This window comes from Lepidochelys kempii, chromosome 6 (assembly GCF_965140265.1).
Source record: "Lepidochelys kempii isolate rLepKem1 chromosome 6, rLepKem1.hap2, whole genome shotgun sequence".
NCBI lineage: Eukaryota > Metazoa > Chordata > Testudines > Cheloniidae > Lepidochelys > Lepidochelys kempii.
The window spans coordinates 78347773-78374662 of NC_133261.1; the positions used below are offsets into that span (position 1 = coordinate 78347773).

General features: G+C 38.8%; 1 protein-coding gene across 4 annotated transcripts in view; it reads right to left on the reverse strand.

Moving 5' to 3' along the window:
* Window positions 1-9675: 9675 nt before the first annotated feature.
* CDIN1 (CDAN1 interacting nuclease 1) overlaps window positions 9676-26890 on the reverse strand; it is a 195166-nt gene continuing 177951 nt past the window's right edge. For all 4 annotated transcript variants that reach the window (XM_073348878.1, XM_073348877.1, XM_073348876.1 and 1 more), the window contains exon 11: window positions 9676-10545. In XM_073348878.1, coding sequence (XP_073204979.1) covers window positions 10410-10545 — 136 coding nt within the window. In that variant the 3' untranslated portion in view covers window positions 9676-10409. The remainder of the gene's footprint in view (window positions 10546-26890) is intronic.

Here is a 26890-nt window from a genome sequence, read left to right on the forward strand (position 1 = left end):
TGCTCCTCCCAATGATGTGTACAGAGCTTGACACAAGGTACTAGATCCTGAAGGCAGAAAAGAATATAAACAGTTTTAGGAAAGAATGTGGAAGAAAGTAATAAAAGCAAAAGGGAATATTGATAATGTTTAGAAAAACAAATAGAACTCATATAGTTATAGGGAAGAACAGGAGTTAGTGCAATGCTTTTCAGTGAGAAAGCAAAATGTGAAACAATTCTGACTTTATATATAGGGGAGCTTATTTTCTACACATTGTAGCAGTGCACCTATGCTCAACAAGGACAGCAGCTGGCAATGAAATCCTTGTGAAGAAGCTTTCCAGTGCTAGCTTCTGATTCTGGCCACTCAAAGTAATTACGTATGTCAGTGGCAATATTTGCATTACCCTAGGGCATGTCTACACTTCAATACAGTACCTGTGGCTTGCCCAGGTCAGCTGACTTGGGATTGTAGGGCTTTGGCTGCAGGGCTATACAATTGTAGTGTAGACATTTGGGCTTGGGCTGGAGACTGGGCTCTGAGACCCTTCCTCTTTGTGGTGTCCCAGAACCTGGGCTCCAGTGAAGCCCAAATGTCTACACTGCAATTTTATAGCCCCGCAGCCTGAGCCCTGTGAGCCTGAGTCAGCTGACACAGGCCAGCTGTGGGTTATGACAGCATAGCTCTACTCCCAGAGAAGGTATTGCCACAAGGGATGCACTATGCACATTGCTAGCAGTAAAAGCCATTTCTGGGTCTATAGAGAATGTCCCAGAATGCAGGGCTATAGGATCAGACCTAATCAATTTACCTACCTTGAAACTGACAGTTCACCAACCTGACAAATCCTTGATGAAGAGCATGTAGGGTTAGGATACGAGCAAATAATATAAAGTGAAAACTAATACTAGGGTAAATCTACATAAAAATCACAGGCCAAAATCTCAGCGAGTATAGATCAGCATAACACCATAGAAGAAGCCAGAATCACTGAAGTCAGTGGAGCTATGCCAATTTATACCAGCTGAGATTCTAGCCTCACAAGGGTTTAGACCAGATAAAGAAAAAAACAGGAATGATAGAATAGTGAAGCATAACTCTTCATCTGGGGCAGAGGGGAGTGGGAGGGAGAAAAACCTACTCACAATGTGCTTTGTGTGGTTTCATGTCATCATCATCATCATCAGTCTGTGGCAAAGAATTGGAGGGCGTGTGTAGAGCTGGAGTCTCCAAAAGGTGAAGCTGTCCCAGTGTATGAGAAATCTGAGAATGAGCAAGTGGCAATGTGCAACGGATCAAATGGGATGTGATGACAGCAAATTACTAATATAACGAGGACTGTGTGTAATAAATTGTTTTACTGTGATAACTTGATTCTTCTGAAACAAAAGAGATGCACTCTTCTACATCATTGCTGAAGTGTAAAAAGTATCTTATCTGGGGCTTCAGATTATAACAAATATTTCTTTAACCATAAGGTCAATATTTTCACCTTTTGGATTTAGATTAATCTAAGTCAAATACTATTTGGGTACCTTATCTGCTTACATTTGGGGAGTTTAAAATGAAGTTCCAACTAAAATTAATGGGCCAGATTCTAAGCTGCATTGAACATAGGACTGGAAGGGACCTTCTAGGTCATCAAGCCTAGTCTCCTGCTATCGCAGGCTACTATGTTTTGTAATCCTTTTAATAAGTGTATGAAGTTCAGTCTTAAAAACAGTTAGATTTCCTGCCCCCACTTTTCCTATTGGTAGGCTGTTCCAGAACTTAATGGAACTGAGCTCAGAGCAAACTGGATGGGTGGGAGACAAAGGTGGATTTAAGACCTCTTTACTTCCCTCTCTCCACCACTCCTGGGGCTAGCGGCTACTAGCTGTGGGTGTAGGGGCTGGCAACCAGTTTCAATGACTGGAAATTTCAGGGGCACAAGGATGCCCAGACCTTGCCCTCTTCCCCTGCCTACACTTTACATTTGGGTAAAGAAGTAATATTGAAGTAAGAGAAATTCCCTATTGGCTAGATCCTCCAATGTTGTGCCAGCAGATCAGTGCAATGTGGCTGGGCCAAGATCTCTCATTTGATAACAGAAGTCTTCGGGGTCATCAATCCTAACTCTGCTCTATGAGGAAGTAGCGATATTATAACCTGTGGGCAAAGGTCCACCTAAGGAAGAAAACTTGTCTACTGTTCCAGCTAGAAGGATGAACGAGTTCTCTAGTAGCTTCCTCAACTCAATATTTGTTATACAAACCAAGTTGTCAGTTATATGTCACTGATAAAGAAGGCTGACAGTAACAGAGTTTGCCCATATGGAGAAGCAGTATATGTGTGTGTGTATGCCAGTTCCTTCCTGCCAACATATTTAATCATTTGTACGCAACACTATGCCAAACATTAACAATGTAACGGTGTTAAGTGCATATGGAAATAAAGTGACTAATTATACCCATTTTTATTTTCTCATTCATTAAGGAGTTATGCTGGGACAGAACGTGAAATGGACCTGACTGAGGATTACAGAAAAGTAAGAGCTGAGTTAATCCAATATCTCCATTTGTTATGGACTATTTCTGTATCACTCTTGTTTCCTGGTAATAATACTTTGCATTTCCACAGTGTTGTTTATCTGGAGATTTCAAAGTGCATTTACAAACATTCAGTAAATAGGTAAGAATTCTTATATCCATTTTTACAGAAGGGGAAACTGCAGTAAAAGCAAGTATAGGTACCAACCTTTGAACATGTTGGCTTTAAGTTGGGCCCTGCCTACATTAGAAACATTTACACGAGGAAAATTACATTACTGGTGCAACACCCTAATGAAGATGCACTACACCAGTGTAAAACAGGATTTACACCAGTGCAGTTTACTTCACTGCACTTTTTTAGTTAGTTTAGTACTGATACTCTGTTCAGCCCTGTATGGTACACAAAAATTAAGGCAGTCCCTGACTTGACTTTCCCCTTCTGCGCTGAATCACTCAACTGGTTCTCCCCATTTCACCCTATCCTATAACTGCAGTGTCCTTTAGGTATCTATTCCATAGTTCCCAGCACCGGTTCCAGTAGTGCATTGTAGGAGAATTCACAAGACCACTGTTGCACTGTGGTACAATAGCATGAGGAACTTGCACTAAAATAACTGTGGCTGACCAGCTGAGGCACAAATGGTATTCAGCCCTGCTGAAGCACTGTCCACTCCAAATGGTATTTAGCTACCCATAAAACTGCTTGGAGCACTTTTGTGTGTGGATGAAAAATGTTTTATATACAATTAGGTGGAAGAAAATATCACATAGCATAGTAAATTTCTCTAGTATATTCAAGGCCCTACTCATCCACTCTTTCCTCTTATCGTGTTACCCTCTGCCAATGTCACCCTCATCTGGTGATTTGATAGCATCTCACACAAGCATCTCTATGCCCTCTTCAATACAGCGCCTTATGCATCAAACACCTTCTCTGAACGAACCTATCAAACTATTGCACTCCTCTCAAGACCCACCTCTACTGCACAGCAATTAAGAGTGGCTTTGGGGCAGACAGAGATAATTATAAATAAAGTATGTGCCAACTAACAGAAACATTCAGTTGTATGTATTTGATCATATCCCTCTTGTCTCACCTTTCACATGTCTCCTGTCATTGTGGGTAGGGACCAGAATTTCATGTTTTTGTACAGTATCTGCAACTTTGATCCAGACTGGGGACTCTGGCCACGAATGTGAAATACATGTTAAATAATAATAATAAAGTACACTGTAAGTCTGTCCCTGTGTCCATGAATGAGATGTCACACAGCAGTAGCTGCCTGCAAAGTGCAACTCATGCTGTTGAATCTATTTGAGCAATCTATTGGATGTCTACATTTGCATAATGTTTGTAACCTTGACTTGGTGTTGGGTTCATTAGTCCTTAAATACAAGTAAGGTGGTGTGGGGTTCCCCCCCCCCAGCCAAACTGTTCGCTCAATAGTCCACTGTTATTGGAGTTTAGTTGATTTGCGTTTCGGTGGAGAATTGTGTCATGCAAATCATGAATGCTATCAGAGTTTATCTTACACTAGATACTTATCTTAATGTACCTTAGTTTCATTGGAAAAGTTTTCAGAGGTAGAAATCATTTAAGACTACATATTAAGGGATAATAATAAATGGATGGGTTTACAGACATTTGACTGAACACAGAGATGAACCTTTTACTACTATTGAATGTATGAACTGAAAATAAGATGTAATCAGCTTATGTATTGGATCAATTCATTCTCTAGGAAAATTTGGCATTGCACAGATACAACCCACAATGACTTTCTTTACAGAAACGTACGGGAACATCTTTAAGGGTAAACAGCAAAAATATTTTTTCAATAAGAAAAGAATAAACACACCTCCCCAAAACCTGGTTATAATGGGAATAATCTTAGCCAAGGATATTTCTCTGAGAATTAATAACCAACTGGGGTTAATGGTCATTGGCTTCACCTTAGGCCCTCAATTAATCCTTGAACCTCAACTGTTACTACTTAATTGACTTAGTTTCATTTCATTTTAACATTTCAAAGTGATCTCCCTAGAATCACACTGACAGAGTAACATGGTCTCTGTAGATGTGCACTGACATGGTTTCAATATTGTTATATTGTCTCCATACACTTGCATTGACATTTCATTTTGTTTTGACATCACAATGCCACATCCATGGATCTGTGCAGATGACATGAGATTGTTCAGATTAGGGTAAAGCCAGTCCAAGAGAGTGGGAAACTAGTATTTTATAGAATGCAAACAAACTGCAGCACATGAGCTCACTTAAAGGCTATTAAAAACTAGACTGATTAATATAGTCAATTTGAACAGCATTTCAGTGTACTTTAAACAAAAAATCATAACTAAACTATCTCAAAAAATTAAAAAAAACCCACGTCACTTTCCTAAACCTGTCTCTTCACTTAGATCAACTGCAACTATTGAGACACGGTTAAGAGGTTAGTGGCCTGAGAACTATACCAGTTAATTTATTAAAGAAAAGAAAATTGATATTACATTTCATGTTTATTATAGGCTGCAAATAAATTATGTATATCTCAGGCATTCCCAATAATTAGTATCAAAACAATTAACTGAGTACTGTATGATGCAATTCCAAATCAAGATAAAATTCTTTGTATAAACTGAAATAGTTAAGCCAGCAACGTGAGGTTTTTCCTATAATGTGGAAAAGTTTAGAGAGGCCTTTTGAAGTGCTTTGATCAAGCTCTAAAATAATTTTAGTGGATTACTATTGTACTAAAATGATAATTTATAGTAGCTGACCTAAGCTGCTCTTTGTATAACAGCCATACATGAAACAATAGCAGGAAAGTGAAAAACACAAGGGGAACTAAAGTTGCTCTGTTTATTATTTAGCTCATAATTACATCTTCCTTATTTAATCTTTTGAATCCTGGCATGTTCTTAATAATACAGGTTCAAATAATATTTACTACACACAAGAGGGTTAGTTTTGAGTAACACATTTAGACTATCCAAACTTTGTGTAACTTGTGACCTTTCCCTAACCTAAGCAAGGTCTATTTTATACAGATTGTACTAGATAGACAGTTCCTCTGTAAATGGTAAAGTTGCCGCCAAGCTCCCATTGTTAGCCATTTACTTCATTTTTCAGCAAGGCATACTTTTAATTCCTATCACCCAGCTGTAAGGAGCCTTCTTTAGTTTTCTTCTCGTCAACTTCACGTAACAGGGGTTTCTCTTAGCAGACTGCAAAACCCACTGGAAGTGGCACTCTGCAGTTTAGATAAACAAACTAGGAATAGTGCTTTTTTAAATTCTTGTAGGCAACTTGCTATTGTAATTCACAACATTTGATCAGCATTCATAGTAACAAACATGTTTGTTATCTATTCTCCGAAACAACAATGGTGCAATTCTTCAACACCTACCTTGAGTAACACTTACTAGCTACTGACATTGCTGGGCCAGAGTCTCTCCTCCAGTACTGTCCCCTTTTATAAAGGGACCAGGGTCTAATTGCAGATGACCTATTGAGAATTACTCCAACACGGTTGTTATTTCAGCTGGCATAAAGTTTGCAGAACCAGCTCCTATGCCAACCATTTATTAAAGGAGGAAAGGGCAGTTAGAGGGGCAGAGAGGAGTTGGGCTCAATTCCGTCAATTCTCAGCAGGCATATGGTTTTCTAGGAACCATAGCTAACACTGCTTATTTAGAGCAGTCTCTAGGCTGCCAAAGCAGCTGCAGCTTGAGAATCAGGTCGCTGTAACTGACCCTTGGATGGTCCTTGGTTCTGTGCTGAGCAAAGCATCCTCAAGCTGAGTAAGGACTGCAGAATCATATCTTTTCATTTTTAATAACTGAAATCTTAATTTTGACCATACATATTTTCTCACAGCCAAGATAGTTTTCAACAGAAACTTTCTTCCATATAGCTAAGACCCATTAGATAAGTATAGGATTTACCATATTGGATCATGCCATTGTTCCATCGACTCCATCATCAGCACCTGGAAGTGACCTATATGTGACACTTCAGAGGGAGGTAAAACCTCACCCGCTGCACTCAACTAGCTGGGGAATGCTGTACATGGAGATCTGGGTCATTTCCACCAAAATTAAATTATAATTATGAAACATTCTGCATTATATGGTAGTTTGGCCTGAATGCACACAGGATATGAAATAAAGATAGCGTTTTTCAGCCACAGAACTTTCATCAGAAGCCATCTGTAGAGACAAAAGTAATGAGTAGAGAAAGGGGTATTCAAATGGGAAAAGGACTAATGAGAGGCTTTTGGACCACAAATAAGAACTGGCTATACAATATGGAAAACAAAGAAGGAAGGATGAAAAAGGATATGGAAAGAACTATGAAGTGCCTTGTTAAATAAGAAGAGATGGCAAATCAATTACACGAAGAGGTGTACAGAGAGGGCAAGGTAAGGGAATTAAGAAGTAGCAAGAGTAAGTAAATACAATAAAACAAGAAACAAAGTATTAATTTACTGTGCACATACTTGAAGTGAAATAGTGACAAGGTATCAACAGGTTTAAAATATATGCACCTGTCGGTTCACCTTTCCATGTAGCCCAGATTTTTACTATTTACACCAAGCTTTTTGGTTTTGAGCTGGCTTTAGAGGAACTATTATTTATCCCGAGAATGCAGGAAAGATAATTAGTTTGTTCTGTTTAACCCAGACTCTGTCATTTTCAGCGTGACCTGTATGCCTGTGTGCCATTCCTGCTGGACCAGGAAGTTTTACTTCCATATTGAACTCATTGCACACAATCGTATCAATTTCTAAGGCTTGGAGCAGGCAGTATTACAGCGTTTGTAAGAGCAGATGCTTGATAAGTCTATATATGCCAGTGAGACCATCATTCAGTTTTATGCACACTTCTGTTTTCTGGCTTGGCATAATTCATTAGCACCACTGCAGCATACTCCATAGAATTGGATTTGGCTGCAGTGCTAAGGTTCTAATGACGATAGCATTGTAAAAAAAGCAGTAGTTTCTCCTTTTTATTCTTAGAATTGATATTTACATCCGATAAACTGAGAAAATACACAGAGAACATTTACAACATACAAGTAGGAATAACAATGCGGTTTTATTTTTTTAATGTTTTGTACTTACCATTTAAAATGGTGGCACACAGTATAATAAGGTTTGTGATAGCAAGGCTTGCTAGGACAGCACATGCAATTGGAATTAGCAGAGCACATACGTTTTTATGGCTTATTTCATCAGCATTTGAATACACAGATTTTAAGAGGGTCAATATATAAAGGAATGGTCAAAGCTCTGATTAAGGACTCCACTATTGCCTTTCAAGCTGTTACACTGCAGCATCAGGTAGGGGAAAAACAAACAAATACTGTACAAGCATAACCTTATTTTTATTTGTGCACCCTCAACATTGTTATATTTGTTTTTATATTAAACAAATTAAAGATTCAATGAGGGCTGAACAGAATTTTCAACATCTGTGTAGATAAATGTAATTTATTCAAAAAGAAAAAGTAGTACAGGGCATCTTGTAAAGACTGTTTGAAATGATTTCATACAACACAATGCACAGACATTAGCTAAAATAGATTCAGTTTTGTCCTTAAAACCTGCTTCATGTAGGCAGTTATTGCTTTGAGTTTCTAATGGAACAATGGTTGATTATTACTTTCTTTTTTTCTATTCTTGATTTTACACATGCTACTAACCTAAACCAGAGTTGTATGTCCCAGGGGCAGTTGCACCCTAAATGTTGCTTCTGTGTAGCCTTAGGGAGGTACACTCTGCAGATTGCTTCTGCCTATCTTTATGTGCAGACTCATAAAGCCTATCAGGTAAAAATAAAGTAAGTGTAATAGTTGAAACATAAATGAGTTACAAGTGTTTGGAAAAAAAAAAAAAAGGATTCATTGAAAATTGGTATTTCTAAAGTAACATTCAGAAACAGTAAGATAATCTTTGCCATGTAGGTAACTCATGGTATTGTGGCAACGCTAGTGTACTCTTGCCTGTACAGCAAAGGATGTATCAATACTATTAAAGCTATTTTTTCCTAGAGGAAAAAAAAAAAAGAAGGGATTTCTAAATTGGCCGTATAAACAAAATTCATGCTAAAACTTGGCACAAAGTTCAGTATAAAAGTGAGATTTGAAAGTTTGTTTTAAAATAAGCTGTGTAGTTGTTTTAAAGTTAAAAAAGTGGTTTCATACACTTTCTTTGCATCTCTTACTTTGGATTGAAAATTTGTGCACAATTTCAAAATATTACAGACCCCAAACAGCTTCTCTGTTGAGATTCTGAGAGCTTCTGTTACTCAAGAGAAGCTGAGTATGCAACTCAACTTCCTATTCTGAGAGGAATTTCCCTTTGGGAGTGGTAGTTTTATGAGACTTCTTATCAAATCCCCTTCCCAAAATGGAGTCTATAGCTTTGTTTGGCTCTTGTGATTGGTTAGAGAAGAGATGTTCAGCATTTGTGGTGTTTCTATCAGCTTCCTCAAAAATTAATTTTTTCCCTGGCTGACTGTTAGGAAGGAAAGGGTCTTAAAAAGGTTACCAGCCCAAAGAGATGTCTTGTGTGACCATCTCTTAGCTGTGAGAGCAGAAGTTAGGCTGAACACGACCCCTCTTTTCTGTGGTGATGAGTGTAAAAAGATGACGAGAAAGGAGCCCTCACAATTTCTATAATGGTGGAAGCCCACCGCCATCTCTAGACACTTCCAGCCTTGGCAGTTCCATCAGGAAGAAGAGAATAGGAAACAATAGCACTCAGGAGATGGTGTGCTTATTTAGATGAATTCTCCATCCAACAAATCCAGTAGGAAGCAGTGTTTACCTTTTGGTTCTCTCCTTGCACACCAGGCTGATACTCTCAGAATACATCAACCAGGTACAAAGTTTTATACACGGTCTTCTTGGATTTCACGTGCCAGAAAACTGCACATCATGAGGCCTACGCAGATCTACTCAAATTATTTGCTTAAAATCAACCAAGGAAAAGATCCATCAGTAGAGATTTCTAGGATATGCCAAAAATGCTGAAAGAGGTCAATGTGCTTTACCAATTATTTTTAATACTTTTTAAGGTACACATTAGTATGCACCACACATTTTCCCAAATATATATATATATATATATATATATATATATATACACACACACACACACACAAGATAAATGCTGACTCTTTTTAAGGAAAAATATTTTTAAAAAATTGAATGTCAGATTCTTTTGTTTTTAAGCAAACATTTACAAATGAGGAAATTCATGCACCAATCATTATATTAGAATAATAGTAGCTGTCTGGCTTAATGCTACAAAAGCCAGGAAATTCAGAGTGCAAACAAGGCATTAAAGATGATGTGATCCTCTTTTACCATATGAATTGCACCAAGTGACACAATGTGAGTGTTAAGTAGGGAGTTTCAGCCTTAACCAAATTTCCTGGCTTGTGTGTGTGTTTGAGCCAGATCTTTAATATTTAACGAAGTTATGTGAGAGAAAACAGAAAGCACTTTCTTTAAGATGACTCCATAACACAGGGAGGAGAATTGAAAGTCACACCTTTCAGCCTCCACATTTTTTCTTTTGTTTAGTATGTAAGGAGAAGCCATCCGGAAGGAAGAAAGATTATGACTATCTATAAACTAACTGTTTGACAGAGACAGAACTGCTGATAATGAGTGGGTTGTGTCTGTAGTTTTTGGCTGCTCACAACAGCAGAGGGCTGAGGCAAAACAGAAACTCTTGATATGTTTGTCTAAAGAGGTAGTCGTGTGATCACAGGCAGCAGGAGTTCAGCTGAAGTTCAGGGCAGATGTTGCCAGTAGTTTACAGTGCAGGAAAGTAAAATTGCTTCCGGATTCACCTCTTCCTCCCAATTTCTCTTCCAACATCAGTGTTGAGCCATGCTGTGTCGCAGAGTTACAATATCAGTAGGAAAGCAGTCTTTTAGCAGGATACCACGTTCACGATGGCAGTCCAACTCCTCAATAAATCCATACCAATAGATGACTAATCCAGGACCAAATCTATTACATAATGAGAAGAATATAACATAAAATCACATATACAGAAGAAAAAAAGAGTCCACAGTCCCAGGCCAGGAATGGGTAATTCACATGCATTGTTGATTTTATTCTAAAATTGGAGTTTACCTACATTTAATTTTCAAGATTTTCATTTAATCAGGGTAGAATTGTTTTACATTTAAGTAATATCTGATTCCATGAATAAAAATGCTATTTAGAGTCTTACAGCAAACTGAAATATTTGTTTAGTTCACACTTTTACCATCGTGAACATATAACTAACCAGCCATAAGAACGGACCCCTAAGTGCCTTTGTAATAACATTTAATAACTGTGTGAGACATACAGAAGCCTCTCTTCCCTTGCTCTCCATTTATTTCAGATCTGGACATTTAAGCATTAAAAATACATGGGTTTACATAAAACCTCAGATGATGTGAATTTCAGTACAGTAAAGATCAACAATGATTGAAAATATAATCTCTACAATGAGTAAGTAACTGTTAAAGGCAAAGCACAGTCCATAGAAAGTTTCTACTGCAATGTCTCTAAAACGTGCCTCAGGAATTCCTCAGATATTACTAACATTGACTGATCCCCACTAGGCACTCTCAGGAAGTAGCCCCATGGACTATTTTACCCATCAGGAAGTTCAGACCTTGAGGCTGGGTTCATAAAGAAGTAATCACTATCAATCATTGTGTACAGCGATATGTTTTGCACATCAGTTTCACGTTTTTCCTACTGAGAGCACTTAATTAAAGGGCAGCACTACTTTTGGTGTAGTGTTGCAGGAATTTTACAGTGAAATCATAAATTATGAATGTTGGGTTAGTAAAAGGATGTCTAAAAACAGAACCACTTTCTGTAGTTTTACATTACAGCAGTCTGTACAACGTTAGGCCAAAAAGCTTTTTCTTTCTGTGATTTATTATATGCTATAGTGAACTTGCCAAAAACGACAGTGGAGGATGAGCTATTAGATACTGTATGTACAAGAAAACGTTCAATAGAATATCATTTAATGGTTTATACACAGAACTGTGCTCAGGACTCACACCAATATGGTATCCAATTTTTGTTGATGTTTAATTATAATAAAAGTGTGTCGGGGGATGCACAATAACTGAAAAGTCCACTTAGCAGACAATAGAAGCTCTCAAAACACTGGGTAGTGCCAGACTGGCTTCATTAGGGTGGTTTCTTTCCAACACTGAACTGAGGAAAACTATTTGATGTGCTCATGTAATGGAACAAACATAAAAGGAAGTAACTCTGTAGATTCCCCCTGCATTTTCAATTAGGTATTGTGTGCTACTTTCCAAAACTGTTGTGTAGTGTTGTTAAGCACCGTTTTACGGCTGCTACCTTCCACCCCAGAGGTGGGTGCATTTCAGTTGCAGAGGAAGCATTCTTCGTACATAGTTTGCATATTAGTTTGGAAAGCTCTGTGATTTTTCAGATGGAAATGCAAGACGTTATTACTGTTACAGATTTAGCCATACTAAAATAGACAGAAAATGAAGTTTCTTTAGAAATGTATTATAGGTCAGATTGTGGCTGGAGTGGAAGAACACAGCACCCTTCTCCTAGCAGTTGCACTCTATAGATGGCCAGCAACATTTGCCATCCCTGTGCTCTCTGGAACATAAGCCTTGCTTTTGGCTAGTGCCCTGTGAGGCGCATGCCGGGCAACAGCCTGCTGTTCCTCACTGTATCAACAAACACAGCTGGCCCAGCCACAGGGGGGAGCAAATTGGTGAGTGTGTTGAGAGATACTGCTGCCTGGTGCTCCCATTAGGGTAGTGAAGCTTCATGCTGTCTCCAATGTAAGGCATTGATTCACTGCCACAATCTGGCCCTAATATTTTTACAGAGAAGTGTGTTCAAACCAATCACTTCAAAGGAATATGTAACTGGGCAGGCAGTAAGTATTCTACCTGAAAGATTTTAAAAACAAACCAGACCAAAAACACATACACCCATAAAGAGAATGCATTGTGCATTTTTAATGGACTGTTTTATGCAAGTCAGAGGCTATGAAACATACATACACGTGGTACTTGTTCATTACTAGAACGTTTGCCAGGTAAAAAAACCCAGTGCTAATGAGCAGCTGCTCTTCCCTAGTGCTTAAGGAAACTTGACTTGTTTCAATCTGCACAACTATCTGAAAACTCATGTGGTAAAAGGCACTTGTCACTGCATATAAACTGTAATTTGTATTTGAAATTACAATTATTCATTAAAATAGATACTTCCAAGCCCACTCAAAAGGGATTGTAAAGCAGCTTCTACTGAACTGTCAGTGCCACAAATTTCAGAGGGGTAGTCGTGTTAGTCTGTATCAGCAAAAACAACGAGGAGTCCTTGTGGCACCTTAGAGACTAACAAATTTATTTGGGCATAAGCTTTTGTGGGCTAAAACCCACTTCATCAGATGCATGGAGTAGAAAATACAGTAAGGAGGTATAAATACACAGCATATGAAAAGATGGGAGTTGCCTTACCAAGTGGGGGGGATCAGTGCTAACGAGCCAATTCAGTTAGGGTGGAAGTGGGCTATTCTCAACAGTTGACAAGAAGGGGTGGAAATAACTTTTGTAGTGCTAATGAGGCCAATGTAATCAAGGTGGCCCATTTCAAACAGTTGACAAGAAGGTGCGAGTATCAGCAGGGGAAAATTAGTTTTTGTAGTGACCCATCCACTCCCAGTCTTTATTCAGGCCTAATTTGATGGTGTCCAGTTTTCAAATTAATTCCAGTTCTGCAGTTTCTTGTTGAAGTCTGTTTCTGAAGTTTTTTTGTTGAAGAATTGCCACTTTTAAGTCTGTTATTGAGTGTCCAGGGAGACTGAAGTGTTCTCCTACTGTTTTTTGAATGTTGATGTCAGATTTGTGTCCATTTATTCTTTTGCATAGACACTCTCCACTTTGGCCAATATACATGGCAGAGAGGCATTGCTGGTACATGATGGCATATATCACATTGGTAGATGTGCAGGTGAATGAGCCCCTGATGGTGTGGCTGATGTGGTTAGGTCCTATGATGGTGTCCCTTGAATAGATATGCAGACAGAATTCGCACTGGGGTTTGTTGCAGGATTTGGTTCCAAACCCATCTGGTTCCAAACCCTGCAACAAGTCCACAAAAGCTTGTGCCCAAATACATTTGTTAGTCTCTAAGGTGCCACAAGGACTCCTCGTTGTTAGTGCCACAAATGACACTTTTCATTATATTGGCTGCAACTAGCAACAGGTTCAGAAATGCGAATTCTGATGAAAAACTTTATTTTTAAGGGTGTCCAGTGAGTCAATTGCAGGTTCCTGGCTTTAGTTAATCAGTGAAATTATTCCCTCAATCCTATATTAGACCTTTATTCGCTAACTAGTTCTGCCCAGGCTATATCTTTTCATAATATTGGTATAATCCTGTATATTATGACTGTGTATCAGAGATAGCATATGTATGATCAGATACAAGCCATACTGTATTAAAAAATGACTTAAGTGGAGCACTTAAAACCAAAATTAACTTGTTGGCACAGTAAGCATTTGCCACTGACTATGAGCAGCCCCTGCTGCTAAGAGCTAATTTCTCTTTCATTAACACACAGAGCTGGCAAATCTCAAACAATGCCAGTGGTTAATTACAGTTGCCTTAATTTGAAAAGACGTTTAACCTCTTTTATGTAGAGGATGGGGCATGGAAGTGCAAGCAAGGAGCAAGAACCACCCTTTTTAATTTGACTCCTTCCGAAGTTGTACATGTGACACTGTGGAGACTGAAACGCAACACTGCAAATTAGAGAGTCAGGCTAAAAACTTATTTATAGATTAATAACAACATTTAATACATTGGAGACTAACCTTCCTTGCAGGGCCAATGCTGAGAACTTCGGTTTACACAGAACTAGTTCAAATGACAGAGAGCTTGCTCTGCATGCCACAGGAAGTGGGACCAACCTGGCAATTCTGAGAAAAATCTTCAGAATACAAAGCAAAAGATGGTTTTACAGTCACTGTATAGGACTCCATCAGGAATACTGTATGCAATACAGGTCACTATACCACAGGAAGGATATTAATTTTTTGAGAAGGTGCAGCTCAGGGCAACAAAGAAGAAATCAGCTCTTAAGGAGCTAGGCGCAGAATCCTACAGACTTTGCTTTTGCCCAGTAGAACTGTGTAAACCTCCAGTTTTGGTTAACAGGTACTCCTGTGAATCTTCTCTTCAGTTTTGTTTCACAGTAGTTCACACCCTGTAAATCCCAAGTGCAAGCTAACCCCAAAACTCAACATGAAACTAGTTTTGCCTGTTTTTATGAAGCTCAATTTTTTTTTTAAAACAAATATTGGCTGACTTTTCAAACTTGAAAGGAAACAGAAAAAACAGCTGAGTATTAGCTAGTTTGGGTTTTTGTTATAAACATTTTGAATAGTTCCACATAGAAGAAAACTCAGTGGCAAGACTATTTCATATGAAGGTAATAAACATATTAAATATGCTATCAGAGAGTGGGCCTCATTGAGGCCTTTTGAACACACAGATGAATTAGGTTTCAGAGTAGCAGTCGTGTTAGTCTGTATTCGCAAAAAGAAAAGGAGTACTTGTGGCACCTTAGAGACTAACCAATTTATTTGAGCATAAGCTTTCGTGAGCTACAGCTCACTTCATCGGATGCTTTCGGTGGAAAATACAGTGGGGAGATTTACAGATGAATTAGTTTATCTTAAATCAGTTTTTAAACAGATAGTTAGCCTAGTGTAAAACCCTCTGTATACACTCTTAGGGCATGTCTATACTACAAAATTAGGTCGAATTTATAGAAGTCGGTTTTTTAGAAATCGGTTTTATATATTCGAGTGTGTGTGGCCCCACAGAAAATGCTCTAAGTGCATTAACTCGGCGGAGTGGTTCCACAGTACCGAGGCCAGAGTCGACTTCCAGAGCGTTGCACTGTGGGTAGCTATCCCACAGTTCCCGCAGTCTCCGCTGCCCATTGGAATTCTGGGTTGAGATCCCAATGCCTGATGGGGCTAAAACATTGTCGCGGGTGATTCTGGGTACATATCGTCAGGCCCCCGTTCCCTCCCTCCCTCCATGAAAGCAAGGGCAGACAATTGTTTCGCGCCTTTTTTCCTGAGTTACCTGTGCAGACGCCATACCACGGCAAGCATGGAGCCCGCTCAGCTCACTGTCACCGTATGTCTCCTGGGTGCTGGCAGACGCGGTACTGCATTGTTACACAGCAGCAGCAACCCATTGCCTTGTGGCAGCAGACGGTGCAATAGGACTGGTAGCCGTCATCGTCATGTCCGAGGTGCTCCTGGTCGCCTGTGTGAGGTCGGCCAGGAGCGCTTGGGCAGACATAGGCGCAGGGACTAAATTTGGAGTGACTTGATCAAGTCATTCTCTTTAGTCCTGCAGTCAGTCCTATTGAACCATCTTATGGTGAGTAGGCAGGTGATATGGATTGCTAGCAGTCCTATTGCATCATCTTCTGCCGAGCAGCCATGAAATGTGGATGGCATGCAGTCCTTCTGCACCGTCTGCTGCCAGCCAAAGATGTAAAAGATAGATGGAGTGGATGAAAACAAGAAATAGACCAGATTTGTTTTGTACTCATTTGCAAACCCCCCCTTTTACCCCCCGTCTAGGGGACTCATTCCTCTAGGTCACACTGCAGTCACTCATAGAGAAGGTGCAGCGAGGTAAATCTAGCCATGTATCAATCAGAGGCCAGACTAACCTCCTTGTTCCAATAAGAACAATAACTTAGGTGCACCATTTCTTATTGGAACCCTCCGTGAAGTCCTGCCTGAAATACTCCTTGATGTAAAGCCACCCCCTTTGTTGATTTTAGCTCCCTGTAAGCCGTGTCGTCAGTCGCCCCTCGCTGCGTCAGAGCAACAGCAAACAATCGTGCATCTGAGTTGAGAGTGCTGTCCAGAGCAGTCACAATGGAGCACTCTGGGATAGTTCCTGGAGCCCAATACCGTTGAATTGTGTCCACAGTACCCCAAATTCGACCCGGCAAGGCCGATTTAAGCGCTAATCCACTTGTCAGGGGTGGAGTAAGGAAATCGATTTTAAGAGCCCTTTAAGTCGAAATAAAGGGCTTCATCGTGTGGACAGGTGCAGGTTTACATCGATTTAAAGCTACTAAATTCGACCTAAGGTCCTAGTGTAGACCAGGGCTTATTTCAGTTTGAGAGTGACTTAAGTGGTTTAGCTTAAACTGATTTCTAATTAATGTAAGATAAATAAGCCAGATTTATATTGATTTGAGAGTGTCCACACAGCCTTTTGCACTGTTTTAACTAAACTGATTATAAAATAAACCTTTAGTTAAACCAATGCAGCTTTCTTTGCATGTCAACAAGCCCTGAGACTTTGAGCTTTGCTCCTAAGAAGGAGGGATTTCACAGGGGTATGGTGAAAAACTAGAAAGGTGGAATTCTGGGAGTAGTGGGGGGAGCAGAAAGCATAGTAAGCCAGATGGTTTCTTCTATTTCCTAAAAATCGTTTATGATCTTTTATTGAAATTTTACATGCACAAATCCTCATTTTAACTCAAGAAATCACATAAAAATCAGCAAAATGTGAATCAGGCTTTAACTTGCCCTTCTGCAGAACCACTTTTGTCCTAGAAAGGAAAAAGACTTATTTATTTATCAAAGTGGTTGAGTGGAATATCACACATTCACTTAAAGACAAACTGTTCTCTAGTAATTGCCTTTTATTCTGGAATGTCTGTGTGGGGTCCATACTAGCTTCTAAGGATATGCCCAGACATGTGAGCATTGGTAGTTGTGTCTTTCACCATCAAAAAGCCTTGCATGTGGTTTTATGAAAAATGCATTTTCAACACACAGCTCAATACTGAGCAGAAATGTAAAACAGCTTGTAATTGTTTTTAATAACTTTCACTTTATTTATTTATTTAGTCTTAGTTTATTTGTCGTAGGTGGGCTGTATACTACATGTATCCCCAGATAGTAATGTAAATAATTTCTCATTCTGAGAAGCTCTCCTAGTGAAATGTGAGTGTATGTATGTTTATAGCTAATGTACATGTGCATTTATGCATGTGTCTGACTGTGGACAATTAGAATGACAGCAAGGCCAATTGGACTTCATAACTTATTTACTATAAAAGTAAATTATAATAAATAAAAGGTTTTTAAGACAATTTTAACATAGTTCTTTAAAAGCATTGGATTAATATCTATCTATCTATCTCCTGTGCAGTGATGCCTAAAACTTACATCTCTTGTATTCTTATTATTGGAAGGAATTTTGGTGTGGGCCGAGAGTATTCTGATAGACCAACAACTGCAGGCCAGATTCTCAGTTGGTATAAACTGGCATAGCTCCACTTGACTTTCCTACAGGTAGCCCTATTTACACCTGCTGAGATATGGCCTTGCATGTCTTGGCAGGGATTTAATTTCCATTGCACAAGGACTGATTTACTTTTGAATATAAACAAACATGAATATTTTTTAAAATTAAGTTACGGTACCTTTACATAAAAAGGGGAACTTTCAAATTTTGGACATGGTTGAAAGTGACTATATTTTTCTTAAACTTTTTGTAATCTTCTAGTCCATTTGCTGAACCAATCACAAGGCAGCCCATAATTCAAATAGAAGTTACCTTCGAAGTGTCATATAGATTTATATTTTTTGGCTCTACTGAAGTCTGGTTTAAAAAAAAAAAGGCAGCTATTGGAGTTGTTCTCATGTTAGGCAAAGTCAAATAACCGGAGGATGATATGTGTTCATGTTATAAATCTATCACTAGTCCAACCCTCACAAGGCTACACCTATTCCAGGTCCTGGCTATCTTAAATTACATAATAAATATTCTCACCTTATAAAAATACTTTACAATAAACAAAATATGTTTGGTTTGCAAACACAGCTCAAGGCACAGAACACACTAACTTAATAGGTGCATTAAAGCAAAGGCAAGCTGATGAAGAAAGATCATTTAGGAAACAGGCAGTCATTTGGGAGTGATCAAGCAATGTTGGAAGTCAATGGAAGCTTTGCCATTGACTTCAGTGGGCAATTTAACAATGCATTATGTCTCAAGGTTTGTCCTGCTTCAAGTAAAATTACCAAATCTATTTTATGCAGTCGGGTGAAATTTGACCTATAATGAAGTCAATGGAAAAACACCCATTGACTACAACAGGACCAGGATTTTCTTTTAATGTCTACTAGAAATTTTATTAGTGTCCCCATTTTCAAGGAGGTTATAACTCAGAAATGAAAATTCCTTTGGATTGATAAGGGTGCAGAAATCTCCAAAGACTATTGGACACTGATGCAATATACTATGGGAATGTGGAATGTCGGGGCTATCCAGGGAAGGAAGGTGGATGGAGACTAATAGCAGCCCCCAGTGTCCCTGTAGTCACGCCTCTGTTGAATACTATTACATTTTAATGAGCTTTTGTTTACACTAGCAGCCTTTTAGCTGTGTGATAAGGCTCTTAAGGCATCAGTCAAAATTTAGCATTTTTGTTGGCCACATTTAATCAAACTTACAATATGATTTAAATACTTTAGGCATTCTGAGAAATAAAAATAAGCCATGCGATATTTATGTGCATACCAGGAAATATGTTAAAAAGACATTTTAAAATTTACACAGTACAAATCATAAATATGTATTGATAGAATGGACTGATATTGTGTAAGTCACCGTCATTAAAAATATTATAAACACAATTTAACTTTTGGCTGCATAATGCATTTTTAATAAACAAACTGTCAAAATACATTATTCACCTATGGAATTCGTTCAAAGCTGAAAACTGTTCTCTCAGGCAAATAAAAGGATTTTTATAATCTTCAGTGACAGATTTTTTTTAAATAGTTCTCATGGAAATTAACTTTCAAAAGCTATGATTAAATAATATTAAGGTTACACAGATTTTCAAGGATCAAGGCTTGCTAAGTGAAGGCTGACACAGTGAGTGAGAAAGAAAAGGCACGTTGGCTCAAGGACAGTGAGTGTTAAGAAAAATGGTCTTGACTGAACTTTTAATTTCTCTGGCTTACATGGGTTCATGTCAAAACCTAAATTTTACTCAAAAAGACGATTTTCTTCTTGCAAAATCTTTGAGACACTGATCACTGTGTGTGATTTTGCTCATTAAGGGCTTGAGTCAGTAAAGTTTGTGCTGAAGTCCCAATGACTTCAACGTTATGTACAGTACTTGAGGCCTAAGACACTTGGGCCTTGATCCTGTAAGGAGATCTGTGTGAATGCCCCTCTGTGCCTCTACTAAGCTTCTTGCAGTACTGGGGTTTAGGTGATGAGAATGTAAGATAGTACAGACATATTTCTGGGTAATTAAGTGAAGTTCAAAAGAAAACATTTGGGAGCAAGTGGGCCAGTAGAGGTAGCGATCCTCATTGTGCTTGTGTCTAAGTGTGCTTGATTCTGGCCATTCCACTGGCCTTTGGTGGATTATGCCTCACCAATCATACTCATTTTGGAGGATACTAATTATTTCTGCTCTCCTGGCAATTAGTCAGTTCTAATGACCAGTTAGGAGGTTAAGGCTTAGAGCTAAAAAGGGCGCCCCAAAGAAGAGGCAAGCACAGTCCAAGGACTTTATCCACCTAGACTACTGGATTCAGGTTTAAGTGAAAACTCCCTAAAAGAGAAATGTGATGTTCTGTGTATCCTTGTCAGCTCAGGACACCGTTCCTTAATAAGACAGTTTGGGCATCCCTACTACAGGAGAAGTGGGAGAAGTTAAAAAAACCTAAACAAACTAAAAACAGTAAAAGAGATATAACTAGTTGCACAGATGACAATAGAACTATCAGAAAACTTTCTAAAATGACTTCCAAAAAATTCTGAGCGCTTTCAGTAGAGTATGTGTGTGTGTGTGAGTGCACGCTTTATATTATTCTGTCACATTTATGTATTTAGATTGCAGTCTAAAAGGGACTTCGCACTGAAAGATGTCTTCCAGGGTTCTGCATTTCCTCACTGTACATTTGAAAACACAGTAACATGGGACTTATAAAACAAACCCATCCAAAGGAGCAGCACTTTTCCTTCCTGCCACCCATCAGTTAATTTCCAGTCAGGTGAACTGTCACATGCTTGCCATCCATCTTACCACTCCAAGTTAGACTCTGCAAGAGTTATTTAGTTATTGTCCTTTGAGAAGGTGACTAACGGTTACTCATTGAGTTAAACAATTGTCATATTTATTTTTGAAGAAGCCAAAGTAAACGTATTTGGGGAAGAATAAGATCCTGCCAAATTTCTACTTTCTGATTAAAACCCATACAATAAAACAATGCTTTTTGAGGCTCTTGCTTATTCTGTAGGTTCAGTGAGAAACCTTAATGTCTGTTAGTTGCAATGCAAAGACTGCTGATCGAGCTCACTATTGTTTGATTTCTACAAGTTTTAAGCTATATATCTGCATTGAGAGAAGTTATTTTAAACATTTGGTTATGCTTGTAACACTCTTCTTTTAAAGGAATGCCTACCTGTAAACTGCCTCTTATCCTGGGTGACAGAAAATATGAGACAAGGTATTGAATATGGTTAGACTTAGATCCAGGCAGCCAAAAGTGCTGGCCAACTCACATTGCCATTAGGTGATTAATAGTTGTTTATTTTTAAGGCTTGAACTAATAGGCTGTCCTAAAACCAGTGCAAGATGATATCTGAATAATCTGTGAGTGCTTTCTTTTTATGCAGCTGTTGATCAGGCTTCTGTCCTTGCCAGAGTACTAACATGTGCCAAAATTATATTTAACAGGATATTTTGAACTGCTTACCCCATGGTTTATAAAAAAAAACTTGCAAAATTATGCTGCTAATCTGAAAAATTGATCAGCAAATTATGATAGCAAAACATTTCAATAGATGAATGCATTACATGAGTAAATACCCAACTTGCTGAATGCAGTTCCCAGAATCAGCACTGAAGAGGATATTCCATATTAAATATATATAGATAGATATAGATAGATAAACATTTAGAATCCTTACACACGAATATACAATAAAACAAACAATAGAACAGATAAACTAACAAATGGAACACAGCTCGTTTGTGCTTCCAACTTCCCAAATCATAGAATTAGTCCAAGACTGGATAGCAAATCATGCTGAGCAACTTCACACTATGTTCCTTAGCAGTTTAACTGCCAAACATACTATGGCGTATAATTGACAGGCAGAACTATTTTACACTTAAACACAGAATTATGCATAAGCATGAGCCATACAGGTAACAAACTCATGCAAGAAGGGAAAACCAATCTTTATCATCTTCACCTATTTGCCTTATCTGTTCTCCAACTGTGCTGCCCATTACTGTGGCACCACACATCCATCCAGAAGGGAAGCAAATGCCTCCTTCCACGTTGGATATCTTTGCTTCCTTTGGAATCTGTTGGCAGATTTCTGCTGTGTCTGGCATTCTCCCATTTCATTCTGAATGTGTCACCTCCAGTGCCTGGGACTCTCCAGTCTGTCTCCTGTTTGATACGTAATACTCTCCACCAGTGTTTCTCAACCTTTTTGTGCTGGTGACCCCCTTTGGACTTAAAAAAAAAATGTAATCCCCTTACTAAGGCTTGAAAAAATTGTGACCCCCTACCTCAAATATTATTAAGTAAATTATTAATACTCAGGGCCAGCGTTAGGGCGTGGCAAGCAGGACAACTGCCTGGGGCCCCATGCCAAGCTAAGTTACATGCTTCAGCCCGCACCACCCAGGGTTGAAGCATGTAACTTAGTTTCAAAGGCCCCTTGTGGGGTAGGACCCTGGGCAACTGCCCTGCTTGTCACCCCCTAATGCCGGCCCTTTACTTGTGATCACCCTAACCCGTCTCACGACCCCCACGTTGAGAAACACTGCCCTACACAGTACAATCCTAACCTGTCAGTCTTGTTTTTCCCCCTTGCACTTAAGATCGAAAATTGTATAAATTTTTACCTTTTATTCTGAAAAGATGCACACAATTGAGTCACATGAGAGTTATTGTTGCTGATACTTCTTATCACTGAAAACTCTCCTGGGCCTCAAAACATAAATGAAAACATTTTATGTGGACTTACAACATAGCTCCTCTTCTGACAAATTTATAATGCTATTTAGGCTTATTTGCAGATTAATCACCCTTTTCAGTGGAGTAAAGTTATCAGTCCAAAAAAAAAATCACAAATTATTTTATTACTCCTTTTTTTGGCTTGTACCATACTGGACTAGTTTGTTAGCACAATGTTAAAATACATTTTTCAAACTAGAGATATTCATGAGATATTGGTTTATGTGGTTAGCTTGGGAAAAAACCACCACTACTTGTGAGGAGGATCTAAACGGAATAGCAGATTTGTCAAGATTGGCAGTGACATGTCATATTCCAGGTCTGAGACTACAATTGACTACTACAGTTTGCAACATGATAAAATCACATGACCCAGAAAACCTTTTCTGGAGTAATTAGAAGAGCAGAGTGTGTCTAGATATAATAGCAGAGGGGTAGCTGGATCATTTAATTGCTGCGTGATCTTATATAAATCACTTAATCTATTCAGGCCTCAGTTTACCCATTGTAAAATGAGTTATCACCTAATTCACAGGGATATTGTGAAGGTTATTGTTTCTGTGATTGAGAGGCCCTTGTATGTATTAAAATACAATCCTGGTAGCGAAGTACAAATTATTATTTACAGATTACTCAAATTTTGAGAAACTATGCATTATTTCAAAGTTTAGAAGGATGTGTCTCAGGCCCAATAATGGTTAAGATGTTAATAAAACCCTTGTTTACCGTTACAACATTGAAGTTATTTGTGGCTCAGGGTTTTGCTGGCTAACTCCCATGGTAACAACCACCACTAAAAATCTTTTAAATGTTCTATTAAGCACACAGAAAAAAGAAGAAAAGCAATTAAAGCAACAAAATTTAAAGTGTTAAGTAAAGCTTTCATTTTAACAATTTCCCTTATTCCCTTTCCATTTAGCTGCAAAGAGTCATTTATAGGGGAAAACCCCTGCTTGACAGTCTTTTAAGATGGCATTAATTGTTCTTTTTGAAGAAAGGAGAAAAAGTTAATTTACATGGCCTTGCGCTGCTGATCCACTCCAACCCTTTTCCCCTTTATAAAAAAAAAATACACAAAAAAGGGAGAAAAAAGAATAGGAAATATATAAAAAATTCAACTTCTGTTTTTGATGTTTACTCTCGCTTGCAACCTAACAGGTGGGAAAGTGGTGATGTTTGATGTAGTTCTTAGATTCTGTGGGAGTTAGTTCCAGTCTTTGTGGGGAGGGAAAGTGGTGAGATACAGACTTCTCTGTCTCCTGCACAAACAAGCTTTGCCCTGGTTGTGGACATCTCCATTGTGCCTAAGTAGTGGAAATTTTGACCATGGTCCTTATTTTGGAGCTTCAGGTAATATTTTAGGTATCCTGGGCCCATACTATTGAGTGTCATGAAAGTAAGGACAGAGACCTTCACTGTGCTTTGAATATGGGAAGACAGTGTAGAGGGCAAAGGATATTTAAGGCATTGCTTCTAGCTAGCCTCTCTAGTCACAGGCTTACCGTTCTGTTGCAAAAGGTTGTTCTCTTGGCCACCTAAGTGAGACTCTTATGAGGCAGAAGGCAAAAAGAGAAAAATAGGATAGAGGAGAAATAAGGCGGTGAAGAAAAAATTATCTCAGTGTCGTGGGTAACAATAGGAATCTCAGGTTCACATCTGAGGTGGTCAGGATTTAGCCAAAGACAACAGAGATAGTTATGTCATCTGGTTCTCTCTCACTGCTGGGTCTGGTCAGGTCATCTTTCAGGATCAGAATGATGAAGGCCCAGTGGTGTTATGGTAGACCCCAGGGTTCCTTAGTGATGGGTGGGTGTGTGGGTAATGATAAAGTTCACTTCTTTCTAGTTCTCTGTCCTGCTATCTTACTATTCCCTTCAGTGAATTCTCTAGATGAGCAATGTCCAGTTAGGGGTGACAACCTCAAGCCATTAAAATTAGCCCATTCAAAACACAGTTTGGTGATTTGAACTATAAACATTTCTTCACATTTTGAGGCTCTTTCAGCTCATTTTCATATCAACCTCTGACTTTACCAGCAGTCTTGAAGACCCCTTATCACAGTTTTCTTTAACATTTAATCCAGTTTGTATCAGTACTACTTTAACTTTTCCTTACTTTTATAAATAATTTTATACAATGATCTCAGTTGGACTTTTTGTTACGCTGGATAGCTTAGAACACAGGCTTCTGCACAACAGAGTGCTATAGAATTGTTAAATATTATTTATTATTATAATCCAGTACATAATTAAGATTAGAATAGCAATCATGGAGAACAAGATGAATCAGGAGATAGATAATGAGATACAGAACTTTTCATCACAAAATCACTGGCAGGAATTCCATACAGGTCAGTAGTGACTGAAAGTTATTACCATCATGTGGTTTCTCAGTTGCCTGACCAGTGATTACATGAAATGATTTCGTACTCTTAGTCCAAGTCTCATAGATTCATAGACTTCAAGGTCAGAAGGGACTATTGTGATAATCTAGTCTGATCTCCTGCACATTTCAGGGCACAGAACCTCATCTTCATCCTGAAATAGACCCGTAACCTCTGGCTGAGTTACTGAAGTCCTCAAATCATGGTTTAAAGACTTCAAGATACAGAGAAGTCATCATTTACACTAGTTTAACCTGCAAATGAGCCATGCTGCAGAGGAAGGCGAAATGCCCCCAAGGGTCTCTGTGAATCTGACCTGGTGGAAAATTCCTTCCCGATCCCAAATATGGAGGTCAGTTGGACCCTGAGCATGTGGGCAAGACCTGCCAGGCAGATACCTGGGAAAGAATTCTCTGTAGTATCTCAGAACCCTCTCCATCTAGTGTCCTGTCTCCAGCAGTTGGGGATTTTTGCTACTGGCAGTTGCCAATTGGCCACATGCCATCATAGGCAGTCCCATCATACCATCCCCTCCATAAATTTATCAAGCTCAGTCTTGAAGTCAATTAAGCTTTTTACCCACACTGCTCCCCTTAGAAGGCTGTTCCAGAACTTCACTCCTCTGGTTAGAAACCGTTGCCTAATTTTGAGCCTACACTTGCTGATGGCCAGTTTATAGCTATTTGTTCTTGTGTCCACATGGACGCTTAACTTAAATAACTCCTCTCCCTCCCTGATATTTATCCCTCTAATGTATTTACAGAAAGCAATCATATCTCCCCTCAGCCTTCTTTTGGTTAGGCTAAGGAAGCCAAGCTCTTTGAATCTCCTCTCAGATTGTAGGTTTTCCATTCCCTGGATCATCCTAGTAGCCCTTCTCTGCACCTGTTGCAGTTTGAATTAATCTTTCTTAAACACGGGAGACCAGTATTGCACACAATATTCCACCAGCTGTCTCACCTTGTGTAATGGTACTAACACTTCCCTGTCTCTACTGGAAATACCTCACCTGATGCATCCTGGGACTGCAATAGCTTTTTTCAGGGCTGCATCACATTGACGACTCATAATCATCCTGTGATCAACCAATACACCCATGTCTTTCTCCTACTCCTCTGTCACTTCCAACTGATAAATCCAAAGCTTATCCTGATCTTCTTTATATGATATTCCGGTCCTCCTCTGTATTGGCTATAACTCCCAACTTTCTGTCATCCACAATTTTATTAGCACACTCTCACTTTTTGTTCCAAGGTCAGTAATAAAAATGTTAAATAAGATTAGTCCCAAGACTGAACCCCGAGGAACTCCACTAGTAACCTCCCTCCAGCTTGACAGTTCACCTTTCAGTATCACCCATTGTAGTTGTTCCTTTAACCAATTCACCAAGACTTTGCATACAATTGAGGTCAAACTAACAGGCCTGTAGTTTACTGAATCATTTATTTTCCCCTTCTTAAAAATAGAAACTATATTAGCAATTCTCCAAAAGTCATAAAAAACACTAGCAGAAAGACTGAACAAATGGGCATTGGGAATGAAAAACCTCCTCCTCCTTAGATATGGCTCTTCCAGGTCAAAAGCATAAGGATGGGCTGGTCAGGAGAAGCATATATTGCTACTACACGTTGCACTTGTTCTGTGGATAAATAGGTCTTTCATTTTAAAGGCCTGTCAATCTCACAGCCTCCAAAGTTCTAAAATCCACATAAACATTTCTAAACGATATTTTTAAAGTATTTCTAATAGATTAGAGATTAGTTTAGTTAAGTTCAAATGGAAGAAAGAATACAGCATTGCCTGAACTACTTCATTTCACTATGGCAACAACAGAAAAATGGTAAATTCAAGAGATTAA